The 20330-nt window shown below is 46.3% G+C and overlaps 1 protein-coding gene across 3 annotated transcripts in view; it reads left to right on the top strand.

Moving 5' to 3' along the window:
- The window catches only part of TBK1 (TANK binding kinase 1), a 431625-nt gene that overhangs the window by 114606 nt on the left and 296689 nt on the right, over positions 1-20330 (top strand). For all 3 annotated transcript variants that reach the window (XM_086919050.1, XM_086919051.1, XM_086919052.1), the window contains exon 4: positions 14667-14796. In XM_086919050.1, coding sequence (XP_086775176.1) covers positions 14667-14796 — 130 coding nt within the window. The remainder of the gene's footprint in view (positions 1-14666; positions 14797-20330) is intronic.

Here is a 20330-nt window from a genome sequence, read left to right as displayed (position 1 = left end):
TTCGCATCCAGAAACCCATATCACCATTTCCTAGGGAATGCACTGTTGATACTGGTCATAACAATTTGCTTACGATTTCCCCCGTTACCACTACTGTCAACGGTGATAAGCAAATACAGGCGGTCTCGGATGATGCTCATACTCACAACTCCCCCAGTGGGCAAGACAAACTTGGAACATGGATTTGATAGAGATGTCACACAGCGTACAGAAAGGTCTAGTACCACATTACCTGCTTTTCATGCAGGAAGGGAAGATTCTTCATTCAGAACCAAACACATTGACACTATTGGCATGGCTCCAGAGGACATAGAATTTGGTCACCTGGAACTGCCAGAGAAAGCGGTGGCAGTCCTCTGGGAAGCAAGAAAACCAACAATTGGGAAATGTTACATAGCCAAATGGGAAATATGCACACAATGATGCCAGATATGTTATATATTTCAGGAGAGGACTACAGTCATGAGATATCCTACACATCTGCTAGGTGAAAATCGAACTGATGCATCATTAAGTACATCTAGCAGCAATAGTAGCCTACACAAGGGAATGCATAGGGAGAAGCTTCTTCACAGCCCCAGTGATCAAAGGTTTCTTGAAGGGGCAAAACAAATAGGGCCACCATGAGGTGCGCCTACACCCACGTGTAACCTTAACATGGTATTAACACAATTGATAAAAACATTCCACAAGGCCACCTAAAAATTCATCACGCTAAAAAACGTGTTCTTAATTACCATGACATCACTCCACTGAGTAAACAAGTTGCAAGCACCCACCAAAGATGAACCATGCATGCAAATATACAAGGTCAGAGTATGTCATGAGAACGGACCCATGCTTCCTCCTGAAGGTCATATCCCACTTACACATAAATGAGGCTATTCAGATACTGAGGTTTTTTGCCTGAGTCTTTGGCTCTTGGAAAAGAGCATTACACACACACTGGATGCTCGCAGGGGGATAATGTATTACATTGAGAAAACAAAGGCAATCAGGAAACTGAAACAAATCTTTTTGTTATTTGCTGACAATAACATAGGAAAACCGGTTACCATTGCAAGAGCGATAACTCGTACAATCAAAATGTGTCACAAGAGAGTGAGTATAAAGCTAGAGACCTAACCAAGAGCAGATCGGAAAAGAAAGACATGAGCAACAATAACCTTCCTGGTCAACGTCCAATTAACAAGATATGTATGGCTGCCACATAGTCGTCAGTACATTTAAAACACTACTACATTAACATACAGGTGAATAGAGAGGCACACATGGAACACAGTATACCAAAACATCCGTTTACAAGCTCAACCTTATCTCCAGCTCAGCCACTACAATGAAAAAAAAACGCTACAAAGTCACTGCACATCATGTGAATCTAGAAAAGATTCACTCTTCAAAATAAAATATTTACTAACCTGCAGGTAAATGGAGAAAATTAAAGAGTACAACCAAAGAAAGCCCACGGGACATAAAAATATTTCAAAAAACACTTAAAAGAATCTGAAGATGGCAATCACGTGTAGGGACTTCCGGGTAGGGCGTCTGATGTCATGAAAAGCTGGAACAAACACCAAATGGTGGGAACTGTTGACGTCCAACAACCATTAAAACAAGCATTGGCAAAAACCGTCTCTTCTTCGCAAGAGCTATTGGTTTATTTTATTTTAGATGTGTTGTACAGCACTATAGTTGTACAGTATGATTAAAGTTTTGTTCTAAATTGCTATAAAACAGTCATTTTTCTTTTGTTATTTCTTAATGTGTGAGGAATGGTATGAGGTTTGATTTAAAATGTGAAATGGAAGAAAGATGCAACACGAACAACAGCTGTCTTAAAGTATGATATAGTGAACCTGACACTTTATTTATGGGGGCCAGGAGTGCAAAATATGGAGAATGGGGTGGGAAGTGGTAGGCAATAAGTAAGGTGGATAATGGGTAGTGTGATAGTAAACACTGATCATCTTATAGTGGAAAGTACTGTTTAATTTTAATTAATGAAATAATGTCATTTAAATTGATGGAAATGTTGCAAATTAATCTATGTGCACATGCAAATAAAGATGAATTAAATTTCCCCTCTAACATTGCAAGTGAAAAGTGATGGGAAGCCCACTTTCTTATCTCAAAAGAAACAGAACGCCACAGAGTGTATATAACAGGCAAGCAGTTCCCCAAACGTGATAACGTGTGCTTGACCTAACAATGAAAGATATTTGTTTTTTAAAGCACAGTAAGTGTAATTGAAGCTCGTTTTTTGGCACAGTAAACTTGAAAATAAAAACTTATGTTGTGGGTGAGATGCAGTCGCAACTATTGTTTGAAGCTGTTTAACTTAACAAATTAAAGGCTGCACTATTCATAATGGAATAAAGGTAAATTTAAAGCTGAATATAAATTTTGCCCTCTTGGTGGCCGTCCGGGCACCCATAAGATAAAATAAGTGAAGGGTAACATTTTCCTGCGTACCTTGCACACATCCTGTGTTTTTGCAGTCACAGCTATTGTTTAAAGCTATCTAATATAAGAATTGAAAGGCAGCATTGTTCAAGGGGAATAAAACTTTTGTTGTGGTTTAGGTGGTGTCGGAAATATTCTTTAAAGCTGTCTAGTTTAACAAATTAAAGGCAGCATTGTCCGAGGTGGAATAAAGGTAAATAAACACACCCTAACATGCAAGGTCCATTTCGTTAGAGATAAGACAATGTGCTTCCCATACTACTTTCACTTGCAAAGTTAATGGGAGGAGGGACTGGATTATTCTGTTTTTTACATGTCCACAATAACTACTTTCCATCACAGTCACATGAAGTTGTGGCACCGCTGGGACTTGAATGGGGTTCCCCATCTTGAAAGGCCAGGGCTTTGAACATAAAAAAACCACATAGTAATTTGATCTCGTTATCCGCAGATCAGTGGCCTGAAGCTAAGAATAAACAAACACTTATGTGCTAAGTCTCCTCACAGTCATGTCTTAAACACATAAACTCAATCAAATGAAAATTGTTTTAAACACCGTAAGAAGGGGGCGTGGCCAAGATGGCGGAGTGAGAGGACGCTTCTTCTCGCAGCTCCCCGATCCGACTAGGCCCGAGCCTTGAAATATAGCCTTTTCTCCCCCCGCCGGAGCTTAACGGCACTGGGAGAGGTGGCGGAACCAGACGTGAAGACCTTGATCTGGTCCTAGTCTCCGATTAGCCTCAGGACAGCCCGACGGACGGCGTTGGAGGTCTGGCCCGGGAAGTCGAAGAAGGAGAGGGCCGACCCCGAAGCGCGTCGGACGGACGCATGCCGCGCCCACTGCCGGTCGGAGTGCGCAGCCAGAGGAGGTATTGCACCATCGCGCCGGCCCCGCGGGAGCAGCCGTGGGCGGTGCATGAGCCTCGGCCTACTCGACTGAACACCCGCTGGGAGAGAACCGGAGCAGGAGGGGTGCAAGCCCGGAGCTCCGCGCTCCGAATCCGGTTGCCTCGGAGGTCCCGGAGTTTGCATGGACGCCTGCTGAACGATCCTCGGCTACTGATTCCGCGGCGCTCGGCATGACTGGGCGGAGGTGGAAGGCGGCAGGGACAGCCTGAGAGGCCTGCGTTGGCAACTACAACTGAGAGGTCCCGAGTCGAACCGAAGGGCCAGATGGCGCTCCCCCTGCCCGGTGTGATCGAGGGCAAGTGGAGGAAACGATCACGGGGACGACACCCGCGCCCAGCGGAGCCCGCGGCAAACGGAGAACAGCGGGGCCTACAGGAAGAGTGAACGGCCTAATGGCGCCTGCAATAGTGGCCACCCCTGGAGCCTAGTGCGGCGGCGCTGGTAGCCCTCTTCTCGACTGTGCTCGGAACTGCCGCAGGCGACAACCGACGGTCCCCTGCTTGGCCCAGGGGGGCACTGGCGGGGCAGGGAGTGTCGTGTCGAGGAGACGGGAGAGCTGGCCTACACTCGTTCCAAGATGGCGTCAGGCAAAGGCACCAAGCGAGGAGAGCGCACCCTCCCCGAAATGCTCAATAGGCCCCAGCAAAGAGGAGACAGGGGGCAATCATCTTCAAGCCCGGCCGGAGGATAGCAGGGTGCGAGTGGAGGGGAGCCGCCTGTCACCAGATCGTTCCTTGAATCGCTGTTCAGCACCCTCAGAGACGACTTTCAGACATTGAAACAGGAAGTGGCGGGTGAAGTTCGGGAGGTGCGCAGAGAGGTGGATGAATTGGGGGAGCGAGTGGCCACAGTGGAGAGCACGAACCATCGTCTCGATGAGGACATTGTACAGCTGCAACAGGAGGTGTTGCGCCTCAGAGACCAGCATCTAGATCTGCAAACGCACAATGAGGACCTTGAGAACCGGTCTCGGCGAAACAACATCCGAGTCCGGGGAATTCCGTCCGCAGAAGAAGGCTCGGATGCGGCTGGTTACCTGGGAGACCTGTTTCGGGCTATCCTGGGTGAACCGCCGGAGTTCCCGGTCTGGATCGATAAAGCGCACAGGGTAGGACCGTCGCGACGAGCATCGGCGCCACCCCCGGACATCCTAGCGTTCCTCCCAGGCTTTCTACTGAAGGAACGCATCATGGCAGAGGCCCGGAAGTAACCCGTGTTCACTTTTCGTGGTCACTCTGTGGGATTGTATCAGGACTTGTCCGCCATCACTCTTCAGAAAAGGAAATCATTTAAGATCGCCACTGACTTCCTGAGAGAGCATGAAACGTCCTATGCCTGGGATCACCCCTTCCGCCTCATCTTTCGATGAAACGGCACGATGCATCAACTCAGATCGTTGCAAGAAACATGTGAGGTTCTGGGGACCACGACGGAGGAGGAAGACACGACCACACCGAGCCAGAGACGCGGCCCCAGAGACAGCTGGCAGAGTGTTTCGCTGAGACTAGTGTCGGCCAGCTCCAGAAGACCGGACTCGCCTACCATTAGGGCTGGCATGGCGAATGCAGTATCCGAAGCGGCCAGAGACAATGCTTCCAATGGTGATGTGGCGCTGACAGCATAATGACGCTCCGGGGGGAGAACACCACAGCCTTACTGATGTAGCAGGTTCGGGTCTTGGGGGGAGGGGGGTGGTGGGGAAGAGGTAGGTGGCCGGACGTCCACTCTAGTAAATCACCACCGACTTGCCGGCTGGGCATGACTGGGACTGACAATTGTTGGGGTTTCAGGGGTTTGATGGAGGGAGGGGGAGGAGGGTGCTTGGTTGTTTGCATGAGGGGTTTGTTGGGGTGTGGAGGGGGAGGGGGGAAGGGAGAGGGAGAAGGTAGATGGTTTGAGGGAAGTTCGAGGGGGGTTGGGGGGAAGAACAGGGACGTCCAGTGCTATAGATTCAGTTGTTACAGCTTCACTGTGCTCCTACACATTATCTGCACCACAACCGCCCCTTTTGGGCTGTGACCCACTGCTTGAATTTTGGTTTCACCCACACAGATGACAGCTCTTACAGTAGTCACCCTTAATGTAAAAGGGCTAAATAACCCTGTCAAGAGGAAGGCAGTGCTCTCCTTACTGGAACATACCCGCGCGGACATTTGTCTCCTGCAAGAGACTCATCTCCTAACCAGAGACTGTCAGAGGATGCGCTCACACAAGTTCCCCACACAATTTTTCTCTTGCAACACTACTAAGACTGCTGGGGTAGCAATTCTAGTGTCCAAAACATTTAAAGGAGAGGTCCTCCATAAGTTTGCTGAACAGAAAGGTAGACTCCTCGCTTATAGGGTCAAATACGGAGGATTGATATTCACCATCGGATCAGTGTATAGCCCCAATGAACACCAAGAACGCTTCCTTCACTCGGTCATGGTGGATGTCACCGTCACACCAGACAGGCACATAATCATAGGGGGGGACCTGAACATGGTATTAAATTCTTCCTTGGACAGGTCAACGCAGAGGTACCCGCAGACAGGGGAAATTTCGCAGACGGGCAAACGCCAATTAGAGGAGTTAGATCTCCACGACTTTGGCGCCGCCTCCACCCCACCGCCCGAGACTATTCCTATTACTCGCACGCACACAAGACCTACGCACGTCTTGACCACCTATTAGTCACGAGGCCAGTCTATGACTTGGCCACAGCTTCTGAGATAGGGGTTCTCTCTCTGTCGGACCACGCCCCTGTTATGGGGACGTTTCAACTGCCACCGATGTCGCCTAGGCGTGGGGTATGGCACCTCAGGGATACCCTATTGCATAAAAAGACGGTGGTGAAGCATATTCACGATTCGATACGGGATTACCAAACGCACAATGATAATAATGACACCACCCAGGTGACACAGTGGGCGGCACTGAAAGCAGTGCTCCGAGGGGAATTTATTGCCATCTACTCCGCGGAAAATAGGGAACGACAGCAAAAGCGGGATGAACTCACCAGTAAAGTGCGAGAGTTGGAGCAGGTTCAGTAGAGGACGGGAGCTCCCAGAATCTGGAAGCAGCTTAAGGCTGCGAGGAAACTTTTGTCAGCCTTAGATATGGACAGGGCGGAATATGCTGCATTACGCTTGAAGCACGCATATTATACGGGTGGGGACAAATGTGGCTGGCTTCTGGCACACAAACTCAGGGAAGCGCACCGAAGGCACTTGGTGAAGGAGCTATCGACACCTACTGGGGTGTCGGTTACGGAGGACAGCCAAATAGCGGAGGGCTTTCGCCGATTCTATGCTGACCTCTATACAGGCGAACCCCCCGTCGGCGCAAGCAGAGGCGGACTATCTGGCCTCGGTTGACCTTCCCTCTCTCACTCCGGAACAGGTGGAATACCTCGAAAGGGACATTCGAGTTGAGGAGGTGATTACAGCCATTTCCAGGCTTAAACACGGGAAGGCTCCGGGCCCGGACGGTTACACATCCCTCTTCTATAAAACATTCTGCCCTGCGCTAGCACCGATCCTCACGTGCCTCTTTAATTCCTTCTCCGCTCCTGGAGCCATCCCCTCAGACCTGCTTCGAGCTACGGTTTCGGTCATCCCTAAACCGGGGAAAGATCGGACGCAATGTAGTTCTAACAGGCCGATCTCTCTCTTGAATATCGATCTCAAGTTGTATACTGGGATCTTGGCGGCCCGTTTGGCGCTTCATCTCCCGGGACTGGTGGACCCGGATCAGGCCGGATTTGTCCCCGGGAGGCAAACGGTGGATAACACCAAGAGGGTGGTCCATATATTAGAGAAAGCCTCTCGGATACCCGGGTAGAGGATGCTGCTCGCAGTTGATGCGGAGAAGGCCTTTGACCGGGTGCATTGGCCATATCTAGAGAAGGTGCTAGCGAAAGCTGGTATTGGCGAGAAATTCCGCACCCTAGTGTTCAATTGCTACATGTTCCCGTCGGCAGTGGTGCGGGTTAACGGCTGCAGTTCCTAACAGTTCGCGATAGAAAGGGGCACTAGGCAGGGGTGTCCACTGTCCCCGCTCCTATTTGCACTCTATATGGAATCCCTTGCCCAGAGGATACGCCAAAATCGGAATGCGCTGGGAATAAGGATGGGGGAGTACACTCATACCATTAGTCTATATGCAGATGACATCATACTGACACTAGCTGATCCAGAGAGGGCACTCCCAGCGAGCATTGATGAATTGGAGGCCTTTGCTACCGTCGCAGGCTTCAAGATGAACATGGGGAAATCGGCGGCCCTTGACGTTTCGTTGACTGCGGCCACTAGAACTGACCTGCAGGGCCGGTTCCCCATGCACTGGTCTAAAGATCTGGTGCCCTACCTGGGCATACTTCTGGCACCCACATTACCCGCTATGGTAACCGCTAATTATACCACCCTGGGTACGAAAATAAAGGAGGAACTGAGTCGCTGGAGCAAAGGCACCTTGTCCTGGCTGGGCAGAATTGCCGCGGTGAAGATGACCATCCTGCCGCAGGCGCTATACCTGTTTCGTGCCCTGCTGTTGCAGCCCCCGAAAGGATGGCTTCAGCAGATTCAGGCGGACATTGCACGCTTCATATGGCAGGGTCGCAAGCCCAGGCTTAACTCCATGGCTGCTAAGGCAATTCCACTCCTGTGCTGGAAATTGCTATTTTACATTGTTTCATGACGAGCTGGGCTCGTCATCAGCGTGCGAGGAGGCTACGCCATGACGAGCCCAGCTCGTCATCAGCGTGGAAGGGGTTAAAAGAGCTCTGACTACTCTGGCACCTGAGGCGGGGGGGCTGGGAGTACCGGACTTGCGCAAATATTTTCAGGCAACTCAATTACGATACCTAGTAGAGTGGAGCAAGTGGGAGTCCGACAAACACTGGCTTTTCCAAGACCAGGCGGTGGCGGGCCGGACTCTGCAGGAGGTGCCCTTTTTACGAAGAGCACATCGCCCACCCAACTTATACGCGTCTTTTATCACGCGGGTCCCGATGAGAGTGTGGGACGCCACAAACGCGACTCACGCACTCACCACCATCCCCTCACCGTTCACACCGCTGATCGACAACCCGGATTTCCATCCTGGGATGGAACCTGGGGCCTTCGTGCACTGGCGAGCTGCGGGATGCAGAGCGCTGTTCCATGTATATGGTCAGGACAGCGTCATTCCGTTTCCAGACCTCAGGAAGGAATATCAATTGCCTGAAACGGAACGGTTGCGCTACATGCAGGTGCGCCATTGAGCGGTGCAGCCACAGGTGCGCGAGTCGGCAGATAGGAAGCTCCTTCCTTACGAGAAATGGCTTGTAACACGCACCTCAGATACAAAACTTATATCAGATCTGTATAAATTCTTGCAGCCTTCCTCCTTTGATCTTTATAACCCTGGTAGGGAACGCTGGGAAAGAGAACTGGGGAGATCCTGAAGTCACACGGATTGGGACCACATCGCTTATCGAGCTCGCCACTCCGCATATCACACTGGGCTTACGGAAACATTCACTAAAGTGTCCACATACTGGTATTACACGCCTCAGAGACTGCATGAGATGAACCGCAACATCGACAACACCTGTTGGCGGGCCTGCGGGCAGATAGGCACCCTCACTCATGTTCTATGGGACTGCCCATTACTAGCCCCCTACTGGAAAGAGATCCTGGATGAGATTGACTCCAACTTCAATATTGAATTGCCCCGCTTCCCAGCATATGTACTGTCGGGCTTACCCAATGGGCTAATGTATCCTCTGAGATCTCGTAGAGGGATGCAAATTGCGATAGCCCTGGGCTCTGCTGTGCAAAATATACTTATTCACTGGCGCACCACCACACTCCCCTCCACCACAGGTTGGTTGCATAGATTATGGCATGTCCTGGGAATGGAAAAATTGTCGCTTATGGTGGCGGGCGAGGTGGAGCAGTTTAATGACCTGTGGCAACCGTTTCACTCACTGCTTGTAAGGGAATTCATAGAACTTACATGCCCCAGATATCTCCGCTTGTTGAGGTTGACTACACTAGCAGATCCAGATGACCAGCATGCCTAGGCCTGGGGGCAGCGGGAGAAGTGGGGTGGTTTGGGGGGCTGAGGCAGGTGAGAGTTCGAGGCACTGGACGGGGGAGGAGGGGGTTTGGGGGGGTGGGGAGGAGTGGGGAGTTTGGGGGGGATTTGTTCATTTTGGAGCATCTTGTTGCAGCATACGCACCAACCATCACATTTGGATGAACGTTACGTTTTGCAGAGCCCTTGCGCGCTGGTGCGCTACTATATGGTTGTATCCTATGCACCGCTTCTTTATGACAACTGTTTATTTGTTTTTTCATTTGTGAATGCTTAATAAAATGCTTTAAACCTAAACACCCTAAGAATGTGGCCAAGAAGCAGTAGCAAATAGTGGTGGAAAAAACATAAACAGCAGGACAACAGGAGGGTTGGGGGCACATCAATGGTAGTGAGAGGGAACAAGCAAACACAGATCACAGGGTGGCGCAGACCACAGAGCAAGCTATGAAAGATACCCTCTCTAAAATGGTAGCTTCAAAAAGAGTAGTGGAAGGACACAGGCACTTGAGGAATTCTCTAGGGGAGGGTCACATGCAAGAAGAGGGAAATGCAGACGGCAGAGCTGGCCAGCAGGAAACAAGCAATCGAGGGTGGCCTTGAAGCCCACCAATGGTAAGTAATGGAACGGCTCTAACAGTAAACAAAATGTCATGAAGATACCGCTCATGCGCATTCTACGCGAGACCTACAAACAAAGAGAAAAGGAAGAAAAGACTACTATACAGAAGGAGAGCACGATGACCCAAAGGCTGGAGGCCATTGCACTGGCATACTAATAAGTGAGAGATCGCTCCTTTTTGCCCTAAACCTCCCAATTCCTCAACCTAACAAGGCAATTCGTCAGAGTCAGTAACTATGTAAAAAAGTGACAACTGGGGTGATAGGATGGAGTAAGGTAAAATACTGGGTCATTGTTGGGGGTTTTTCTCCACCTTGAAGGTGATGGGTATGAGATGCTGCTCTGGTGGTGAGTGGCAGCCCACGTCTGAGAGGAACACCAAGGACAACGAGGGCCGTGGAGCAGATGATTCAGGGGGAGGAGATAGTTCCAGAAGGAAGTAGAACAGTCTGATTTCTGCTAGATGTGGCACGAAAGGGGCATTGGGAGAACAAATGTCAATGATGCATGGACCATGAAGCAGATGTGGGGTAGGTAAAATAAAGCACATCTAGAAAGCATTCGGACGAAGGTCTGTCGTAAGGCTCAAACCAAGCCACAAATAAGAGCATTTTGAGTTGTTTTGTTGTTAGAATGCAGAAGGGATCTTTAATGAGTGGCATGGGATGAAGTGTATTGCTAACCTTGGAATCAATTGATTACATTTTCAGATCTACACAGGAAGTGAAAGGAGTTGGTTTGGGAGTGAGGGATACTAGAAAATGTAGGTTGATTTTCCTCTGACATCTGTTGGCTTCAGGAGCGTTTGTACACTTTAATTGGTGGTCTAATGGCTTCCGTGTTCAAATAAAGAGGGAGTTACCCTACTCCATACAATAGGGACTGGGTAAATACAGAGGAAAAAAACAAGTATGTCCCTGAGCTATCAACAGCTAATCTTTACCAACATAACAGTCTGTGGCTGAATACAATAGAGACAATCGCCTAAACCTTAGTTGTGTCAGCCAACACTCAATACACTTCAATCCAAACAATGTGATATAAAATTAGTATCTTCAATTTATTACATATACATTTTAAAAACACTTTCCCCATAAAAACATTTTGTATTGATACACATTTTATTACAGAAAACAAAAGTCGACGCTGCGTTTCGGTGACTTCAAGTGATGTTCACCTTCTTCAGGACAGTTTTCTTACTATTTCTATGAAGTTTCTAACAATGCTGGAATACGGAAATTTCACACTTCAGGGTCACTCCAGGTGTGTATCAGTCTTCAAGGAGTTCCAAACCTAGAGACCTTGCTTGGAGCCACCGTACTGGGTTTAAAAAAAAAGATTGTTTTGTTTTCCAGTGCGTAGCCTAAAATTAACTCGTCAAGAAGCCTGATAGGGTCTACTTGTCAGTCGCCACTGGATGTCATCTGAGCTCGAGATACCATTATCGGTTATATTTCCAGAGAATAGTTCCTGGTCCTGTACTTTAGAGACCACTGTGCAGGGTTAGAGGTAGTCTCTCCTCATTGGACCTGTATTTAAAATCACGGCCTCCCTGCTCACCCACCGGTCTCTCTTTTCCGATTCCAAGTCAATGGAATAGGAATCGGAAATAAAATAAAATGTGTAATAAAATGTGTAATAAAATGTGTATCAATACAAAATGTTTTTATGGGGAAAGTGTTTTTAAAATGTATATGTAATAAATTGAAGATACTAATTTTATATCACATTGTTTGGATTGAAGTGTATTGAGTGTTGGCTGACACAACTAAGGTTTAGGCGATTGTCTCTATTGTATTCAGCCACAGACTGTTATGTTGGTAAAGATTAGCTGTTGATAGCTCAGGGACATACTTGTTTTTTTCCTCTGTATTTACCCAGTCCCTATTGTATTGCATGCTGATGACATGAAAACACGAACCTGCAACAATGTTAGTGTGTTGCTTTAAAGACAAATCCTGATCGAGGCGGATCCCCAGGTTTTTCACGACCTGTTTGGGTTCTGGGACCACACCTGTTGGTAAACAGATGCACATATCACTCTCTGGAATGGTGGAATCCACAAAATTTATCAAAGGGTCAGCGGTTTCAAAACCTGGTTCCCCATCTAATACTAACAACAGATGCTTCCGTAACAGGATGGGGAGCACATCACCACAACCCTACTATTCAGGGACTATGGGATTCCAAACACAAAAATCTCCATGTCAATCACCTAGAGCTGCAAGCTGTTCATCTAGCAGTCAAAGCCTTCCTAACTCCCCTACAGCACATAGTTGTCCTTATTCAAACAGACAATATGACAACAATGTATTATTCACAAAAACAGGGAGGGGGGGACTCACTCTCTCCAATAATCTCACTTAGCTCAGAAAATATAAAAGTTAGCAAACACCATAACATTCATCTGGTAGCAGAATTTGTTCCAGGTGCATCCAATCAGATTGCGAACTTTGTGAGCAAATCACAACAACAACTCCATCAGTAGGAGATTCACCCCAAAGTTCTTCAACTATAGTTTCAAAAGTGGGGGATCCCAGAGATAGACCTGTTTGCAATAAAATAAAACGTGAAATGCCCACACTTCGCATATATTACCACCATCAATCCAAAGACAATGCTGTATGGGTTAACTGGTCAGGGATATTTGCATACGCTTTTCCACCTCTCCACTACTTCTGTTAGTAGTCAGAAAACTCAGACAAACATCTCTCACCATGATATTAATAGCTCCCACATGGGCTCGACAGCCATGGTTCTCAACACTCATGAAACTATTTCTAGTCTCACAGAAGAAGTTTCACCTGAACCCGGACCTTCTCACGCAGAATCATGAGACATTAAGACATCCCAATCCCAAAGAAATGAATCTTGCAATTTGGCTGCTGAAGTCTTACAGTTTAGATACTTAAATTTGCCTCAAGACTGTATGAATTTTTTTAAAGAGGCTCATAAACCAACTACAAAGTAATGTTATACAGCAAAATGGAAATGCTTTGTTATGTTGTCATAAACAAAACGTTAACCCTCTTCAGGCAAAAGTACAAACACTTATCTTATACCTATTGCATTTACAAACTGCAGGATTAGCATATACTTCTAAAAGATTACATCTTGCAGCTCCATTGTGCAACACTCTACTCCATGCCACTCTACAAAACTTCTCCACGATGCTCTACACAACTCCTCCTATGCCATTTTACTCCACTCTATTCTATGACTCACTACTCCACTCTATTTCTCCATTCTATGCCATTCCACTACTTGCCACTCCACGCTGACACTCAATGCCACTCTACGCTGACACACTGTGCCACTTCACTCCGACTCTAGAACACTTTACTCCACTCTGCCATTTCAGTATCCTACACTACCCCACCCTATGGCAATTCACTCTACGACTACCTACTCTGCTGTACGCCACTCTATGCAACACCCTCTACGCCACTCCGCTCTACACTACTTGGCGACATTCTGTTACTCCACTCTACAACAACCTACTTGACTCTGATACTCTACTCCACTCATGTCTACTACACTCTACGCCCTTTCACTCTACACCACTCCACACCGCTCCACTCCCTCCACAACACTACACCATTCCAGGTCATTCCATACCATTCTACAGCACTCCTTAACACTCTACTCTGTTCTACTTCATGACACTTTACACCAGGCCACTCTCCTTTACCCCACTAACCTTTAGCCATGCTGACTAGCAGCCACGCTGGTGTGCAACTTGCAAAAGTACATTGGCAAAGCCAATAGGTTTTACATAGGCGAGACTTATTGGCTTTGCCAATGCTTTTTTATGCATGTCACCCTACTAACGGGCACACACGACCACTTATAATTTACAAAATCAATTTACTACTTCCCCTTTCAAAATCTATTCCCATCATTCTATCCCGACTCTAAACCCTGGTAAACAAAAGAAACCAAGAAAACAAAGGTATAACAGCTAATGTGCTTCCCCAGGAGTGACTTTTATTTAATATATTACACAATTTCAAGTAACACTTTTTTGTAAATGTGTTTCTTGGGGCATCTACAGTCCGAAGGGCTATCCAGAAACGTTCTTCATACGCTGTGCTGCCATGTCCTTTCCAATACCCTCAGGGGCACAAAGAAATACCAAAATTATTTTGCTATTTCATGATTTTGATTGGCTACTTTTAATAGTTTGAAACTTTTATTGTCATTATTACATTTTGAGCATTATCCATATCCTGAAAAATAACTTAATGCAATGCTTTGCAGTCTCCTCGGTGGTGGTTAGGATTGATGAGCTCTATGTGCACACAGTCATTCTCCTTCTTACTTTGTATCTTTATCTGACGTGTTTAATATTCTCTGTCTCACAAACATTGCTGTTGAACGCAGGCTATATTTTGGCAGAATTACTTTGAGTCTTATTACTTGCTTCTGTGCACTCTGAAATACGTTGTTACCTGGTGGTGCAAGATTTCAACATAAAATGTTAATTTCCAAACACCTGTTCACAAACCTATGATCTGTCAAATTGCACAACTCTTCGACACTAAAGCATTGCTTTCATTAAATGTAACACATCACTGGGTGACAGATTGCTGATTTTCTTTTTCCCGTTCAGACAGCCACACGACACAAGGTTCTTGTGATGGAGTACTGCCCGTGTGCCAGTTTGTACACCGTTTTAGAGGAACCATCCAATGCCTTTGGACTACCAGAATCTGAGTTCTTGATCGTCTCGCGAGATGTTGGTATGTATCTGCTTTAGATCTCCATCCGCTAGTCCAAATGGTTTGTCAACATGTCTGTGCTTTGGGAATGCCCTTGGACCTAGGAGTCTTCATCTAGTGTGTGGGTAAGCGGTGCCCTGAAATTCCAGACACCCCAACAGTTACCTCAGTTAGAATGCCCACTTTCATTTGATCAGCGACAGTGTTAAACCTCATTTACATAAGGCAATGTGTCCCTGCATTAAGGCTCCCCTAGTTAATAAAACATCAGAAGTACAATCAGTAAATAAATGGTAGGACCCACTCAATAACTGAGTTCTAGATCAATGAAATAGTTAAAGCAGGGTTTCCCAAACTGTTTGTCATACTGTTTTTGGTTGGTTATGTAAGTCCAAGCAATAAATAAAGATGTCTTTAAATTCTGTATTTATCATTTGAAATTTGCTGCACTTCATTGGCAGTGTTCAAATGTCAGGCTGTGCCTTCTGACAGTTTGCAGCTTATGTTTTTAACATGGAGATCGATGTTTATAAACTCCTCTCACTTTGCAGTCAGAGAAAGTAATGTGAATTATGTGACTACATGAGTCACAAATTCAACAGTCAGGTGTGTGGTGAAAAGAGATTAGATAACCCCAAGTTTTAGGAACCAAAAGCATCAAAAAAAGAAGAAAGGTGACCATGTGAGAAAACATACACAGTATATTTGTTATTACTTTTCGTACCGAATACCTTTTCCCCACTCACCTGACTGTTGAATTTGTGACTCATGATCTATTGGTCTATGATAGAATACATATTGATTCGGCTGAATCAAATGTATATTTACTTTGAATACTGAGTAATGTTTCTTTAAGATAAAACCGGAACAGAAATTCTTTTCTGTTATAAAATATTATTGTTGTTTATAAGATTAAATCTATCCAGGATTTCCTTCACTATCATATTTTGCTTTTTAAGAAAATGAGTTCCATGTGAACGTCTGTTCCAAGTTATAGATATGAATGAATAAATAGGGCACAGTGATCCAATGGAAGGACCTTGAGAAATTGTTGCAGTCTCATGTCTGAGCTGAGGACCTTCATTGAAGCCAGCAGAAACGACAATGGAAAGTAAACACATACTAATTTGCTTGACTACAGGGTGCAGAAATAACAGTGTGATGTGCAGGGGGAAAGACCTGAGTGACATGGGTGACTTCCATCTTAGACAACATGGCAGTTATACCTAAATTGAGACCTTTTTAACATGGATCAGGAAAACACACTTGTTCGAGGCATATGAGCTGCAGATTCCACACTTTGCATTAGATCGCCATCTGGTGTTGGGCTTGGATGATTGCATGTTGTTGTCGTCTTGGAAGAAGTTTTTGTAGTCACGAGATAGGTGACTCCTCCATTGGACGATAGTGTGCATGGGCATCAGCTCCATCCTTAGATTGTTTTTTTCGGCCACTGGGTTCGGATGCAACTTTTCCGCTCCGGTTCGAAAATCTACTTTTCAAAGACTTCGACGCGCAAACCTTTCTAAAAACAAACTTTAACATCAATATACATGGACTCGACTTCATCACTTCGATTCCGGTCGTCGACGCGGGCCGTTGGGCCCAACCACGTGGTGAGGCCTACAACTCATGGAAAGGACACCATTCAAAAAATGCCCTGGGTGTGGAGCAAAATTTCTACACAGCGACCAGCATGAGGTGTGTAACCTGTGTTTATCACCTGAACACGACGAGTCGAGCTGCACAGCTTGAGCATCCATCGATCCAAGAAAACCATTCGAGATCGGAAGGCCCATCGATGCCACATGCAGAGATCAGCTCCGGAACCGGTGGATATCTTCGATGAAGAACCATGTGTCCCAGAGGAAGATTCCGATGATCTCCAGATCGTATCTGAGGCAGACGACTCTGATGACACCATACCATAAGGTCAACGCGTGAGTACGATTGCCCCTACCCCAGCCCCAAACCCTAAACCAAAGGCTAAGGTCAAAACTCCGCCTTTGGGGCCCAGTCGAGACCGAGACATTGCTTTGAAAGCCCCGCCATCGAGCCCGGCTCCGAAGAAAATATTTAAAGCCTTCCGGTAGCGCCATACCGAGCAAACCGCACGTGCCGATACTACCATCTCCCTCGGCACTGAAACCGAAAGAAGTCCCGGTTCCGAAAAAGACTCGGAAACCGTTGACTCCTAAAGACCAGACGCCACCGAAACCAATAAAGCCTACTTCCACCCCAAAATCTTCGGTGCCAAAACCTACAAAGCCTGCTTCCGATGCCTCCAAGCCCTCGAACCAGGCCTCTGCTCCGAAAAGAATACCCTTGGTGCTGAAAAGTACACCAAAGGACTATACAACAACTCCTAAGGCTAAAGACCAGCATAAACCAGGCCCGGAGCCGAAAAAATTGGCGCCAAAAGCAAATTTTCAAGAAGAAGAGCTTTTTAGACCTGATCCTTTGCAAAAAAGGATATACATAGATCCAGAAATAGGACATGTTTCCACTATGCCATATAGGAAGAGGAAGATAGATACAGCACCTTCAACCCCAGTGCCTGTCAAGAAGAAGGACTCTGCCACATCACCTATGCACCCTTCTTCTCCTGTACTTCCTATTTCACCTTCTATTCCTTTTAACACCTCACCTCAAATTTCACCTGCTCATTCACCACAAAATTCTTCACCTCAATCTTCACCTCCAAAGACACCTTCTCAGAACGAAGATGAGTATAACATAGGGGATGGGGGAGACCCAGGTGAGCCCTTTCCATATCCTACTGATATACCAGACTGGGAATATCCAAACCCACAAGAAGTACCAGATATCCCTGACCCACATACATATCCATCCAAACCATCTCCTCCTGAAGATAATATTGGGTTTGGGCATCTAATTAATAGGGCTTCCATCTATCATAATGTAGCAATGCACTCAGATGAGGCAGAGGAAGATTTTTTGTTAAACACTTTTGAGCAATCACAAAAAACTGTTCAAATATTACCCATGATTAAAGGGGTCATTAAGCATGCCCCAGAAGTTTTTAAAGATCCTGTACGAGCTAGGATCATAAATCCAAGAATAGAAAAAAAGTACAGGTCCGCTCCTGGGGATCCTGCTTACATTAAAGGTCGGCTACCCTTAGATTCCCTAGTCGTGTCAAACGCTAGAAAAAGAGCAAATTCACAGACATCAGGTAAGGCCCCACCTCCTGATAAGGAATCAAAAATAATAGATGTTTTAGGCCAAATGATAGCTGCACAAGCTAGCAATACATGGCGTATAGCTAACATACAAGCCCTCCTCACAAGGTACGACCAGGCTCATTATAACCAGTTAGAAACCCTTTTACAACATCTGCCTGACCAATATAAGGCCCAAGCGAATGTCCTTATACAGGAGGGTAAGATTATTTCAAATGCCTCAATCAAGTGCGCTCTTGATGTAGCAGACACTGCATCTAGAGCAATAAACACTAGCGTCCTCCTTAGAAGACTTGCGTGGCTATGCATTTCAGTGTTTAAGCAAGAGGTGCAAACATCCATCCTAAATCAACCGTTCGACCAACAACAATTGTGTGGTCCAGAGGTAGACTTAGCACTGGAAAAAATAAAAAAATACACTGATACTGCAAAATCTATGGGAGCTTTGCAGTCCACTCAACCAAGAGGCTCCTTTCGTCGCTTCTTTTATAGAGGAGGCTCCAAACAAACGGGAGCAGACAATTCAACTTCCTTTAAAAACAATACGCAAACATCCTCCAATAAAGGATATTTTAGAGGAGGTTACAGAGGAAATAACAATAAAGGAAGAGGTCAAGGTAATAACAATCGATCCTCTTCCACCACTAAACAGTGACTTCCTTCAACTCCTCCAACAGCATATCACTCCTATAGGGGGCAGATTAACAAAGTTCCTACTTGTCTGGAATTCCATCACAACAGACTAGTGGGTAAGACAAATTATCCAGTAGGGTTACTGCCTAGAGCTTACAGCTACCCCTCCACATATACCACCCAGACAGCGTCCAATGTCCACAGAACATCTAACGCTGCTCCAACAAGAAGTTCTCTCATTGCTGCAAAAAGATGCAATAGAGCTAGTTCCGTTAAAACATCAGGGAACAGGGGTTTACTCATGCTACTTCGTAATACCCAAAAAGGACGGAACACTAAGACCAATTCTAGACCTAAGGCCTCTCAATCTGTATATACAATCAGATCATTTTCACATGATCACTTTACAACAAGTGCTCCCATTGTTGCAACAAGGTGATTTCCTAACCACACTAGACCTCAAGGACGCCTACTTCCACATTCCCATATATCCTTCTCACAGGAAGTATCTTAGATTTGTACTAGAAGGACAACACTATCAGTTCAAAGTCCTTCCATCCGGGGTCACAACTGCACCAACAGTGACAAAAATCCACTTCTTCCTATACTTAGACGATTGGCTCATAAAAGCCAAATCATTCAATCATTGTTATGTTATAAATGTTATAAAACATTTTATTACGCGCTCTGCTACTACAAAGTATCCTGGTGCATTGTGTCCAACATACGTCTCAAACAATTCAAACACTGCACGACTTGGGGTTTACAATCAACTACACCAAGTCACTTCTCCAGTCCTCTCATATACATCAAAACCTAGGGGCTACCATAAACACCAGTACAGCTCTAGCTTATCCCACTCAAGCCAGGATACAGAGCATTCAAGCCTTAGTTGCGAAGTTTCAAAACCAACACTCTCTCCCAGCCAGAGTGTTCAGCAAATAATAGGCATGATGGCATCTTGCATTTTTATTGTACCATATGCAAGACTGTAAATGCGCCCATTGCAGGAATGTCTAGCACATCAATGGAATCAGCCACAAGGACAACTAACAGACCTGGTGGTGGTGGACAGTGGCACACATCGCTCTCTGCAGTGGTGGAACACCAAAAACATGTCCAAAGGGCGGCAGTTCCTCAAGCCAGTTCCACAGATAGTACTGATAACAGACGCATCCCTAACAGGATGGGGAGCACATCTGCACCACCACACAACTCAGGGAAAATAGACCGCTCAACAAAAGGTGCTTAACATCAATCACCTAGAGCTGCTGGCAATTTTCCTAGCACTGAAGTCCTTCCAAGTGCACATACAGAACAAAGCTGTCTTAATCCGGGCGGACAACATGACAGCCATGTACTACATACAAAAACAAGGAGGCACACATTCCCTGCAACTGTCCCAGCTCGCACAAAACATTTGGAGATGGGCCATTCCACAAAAGATGTATCTGCTTGCAGAACACCTTCCAGGTGTTCACAATCAGATAGCCAATCTGTTAAGTCGACAGACACAACAGATTCACGAATGGGAACTACATCTGCAAGCTCTTCAACCATTCTTTCAAAAGTGGGGTCATCCAGACATAGACCTGTTTGCCACACACGAAAACGCAAAATGCCCAACCTTCGCTGCCAGGTTTCCACACCTGTTGTCCAAGGGCAATGCGATATGGATGAACTGGTCAGGCAGATTTGCGTACGCTTTTTCGCCAATCC

The sequence above is a fragment of the Lissotriton vulgaris genome, chromosome 1_1, assembly GCF_964263255.1.
Source record: "Lissotriton vulgaris chromosome 1_1, aLisVul1.2, whole genome shotgun sequence".
In the NCBI taxonomy this organism is placed as follows: Eukaryota; Metazoa; Chordata; class Amphibia; order Caudata; family Salamandridae; genus Lissotriton; species Lissotriton vulgaris.
This window is presented reverse-complemented; position numbering and strand designations above follow the sequence as displayed.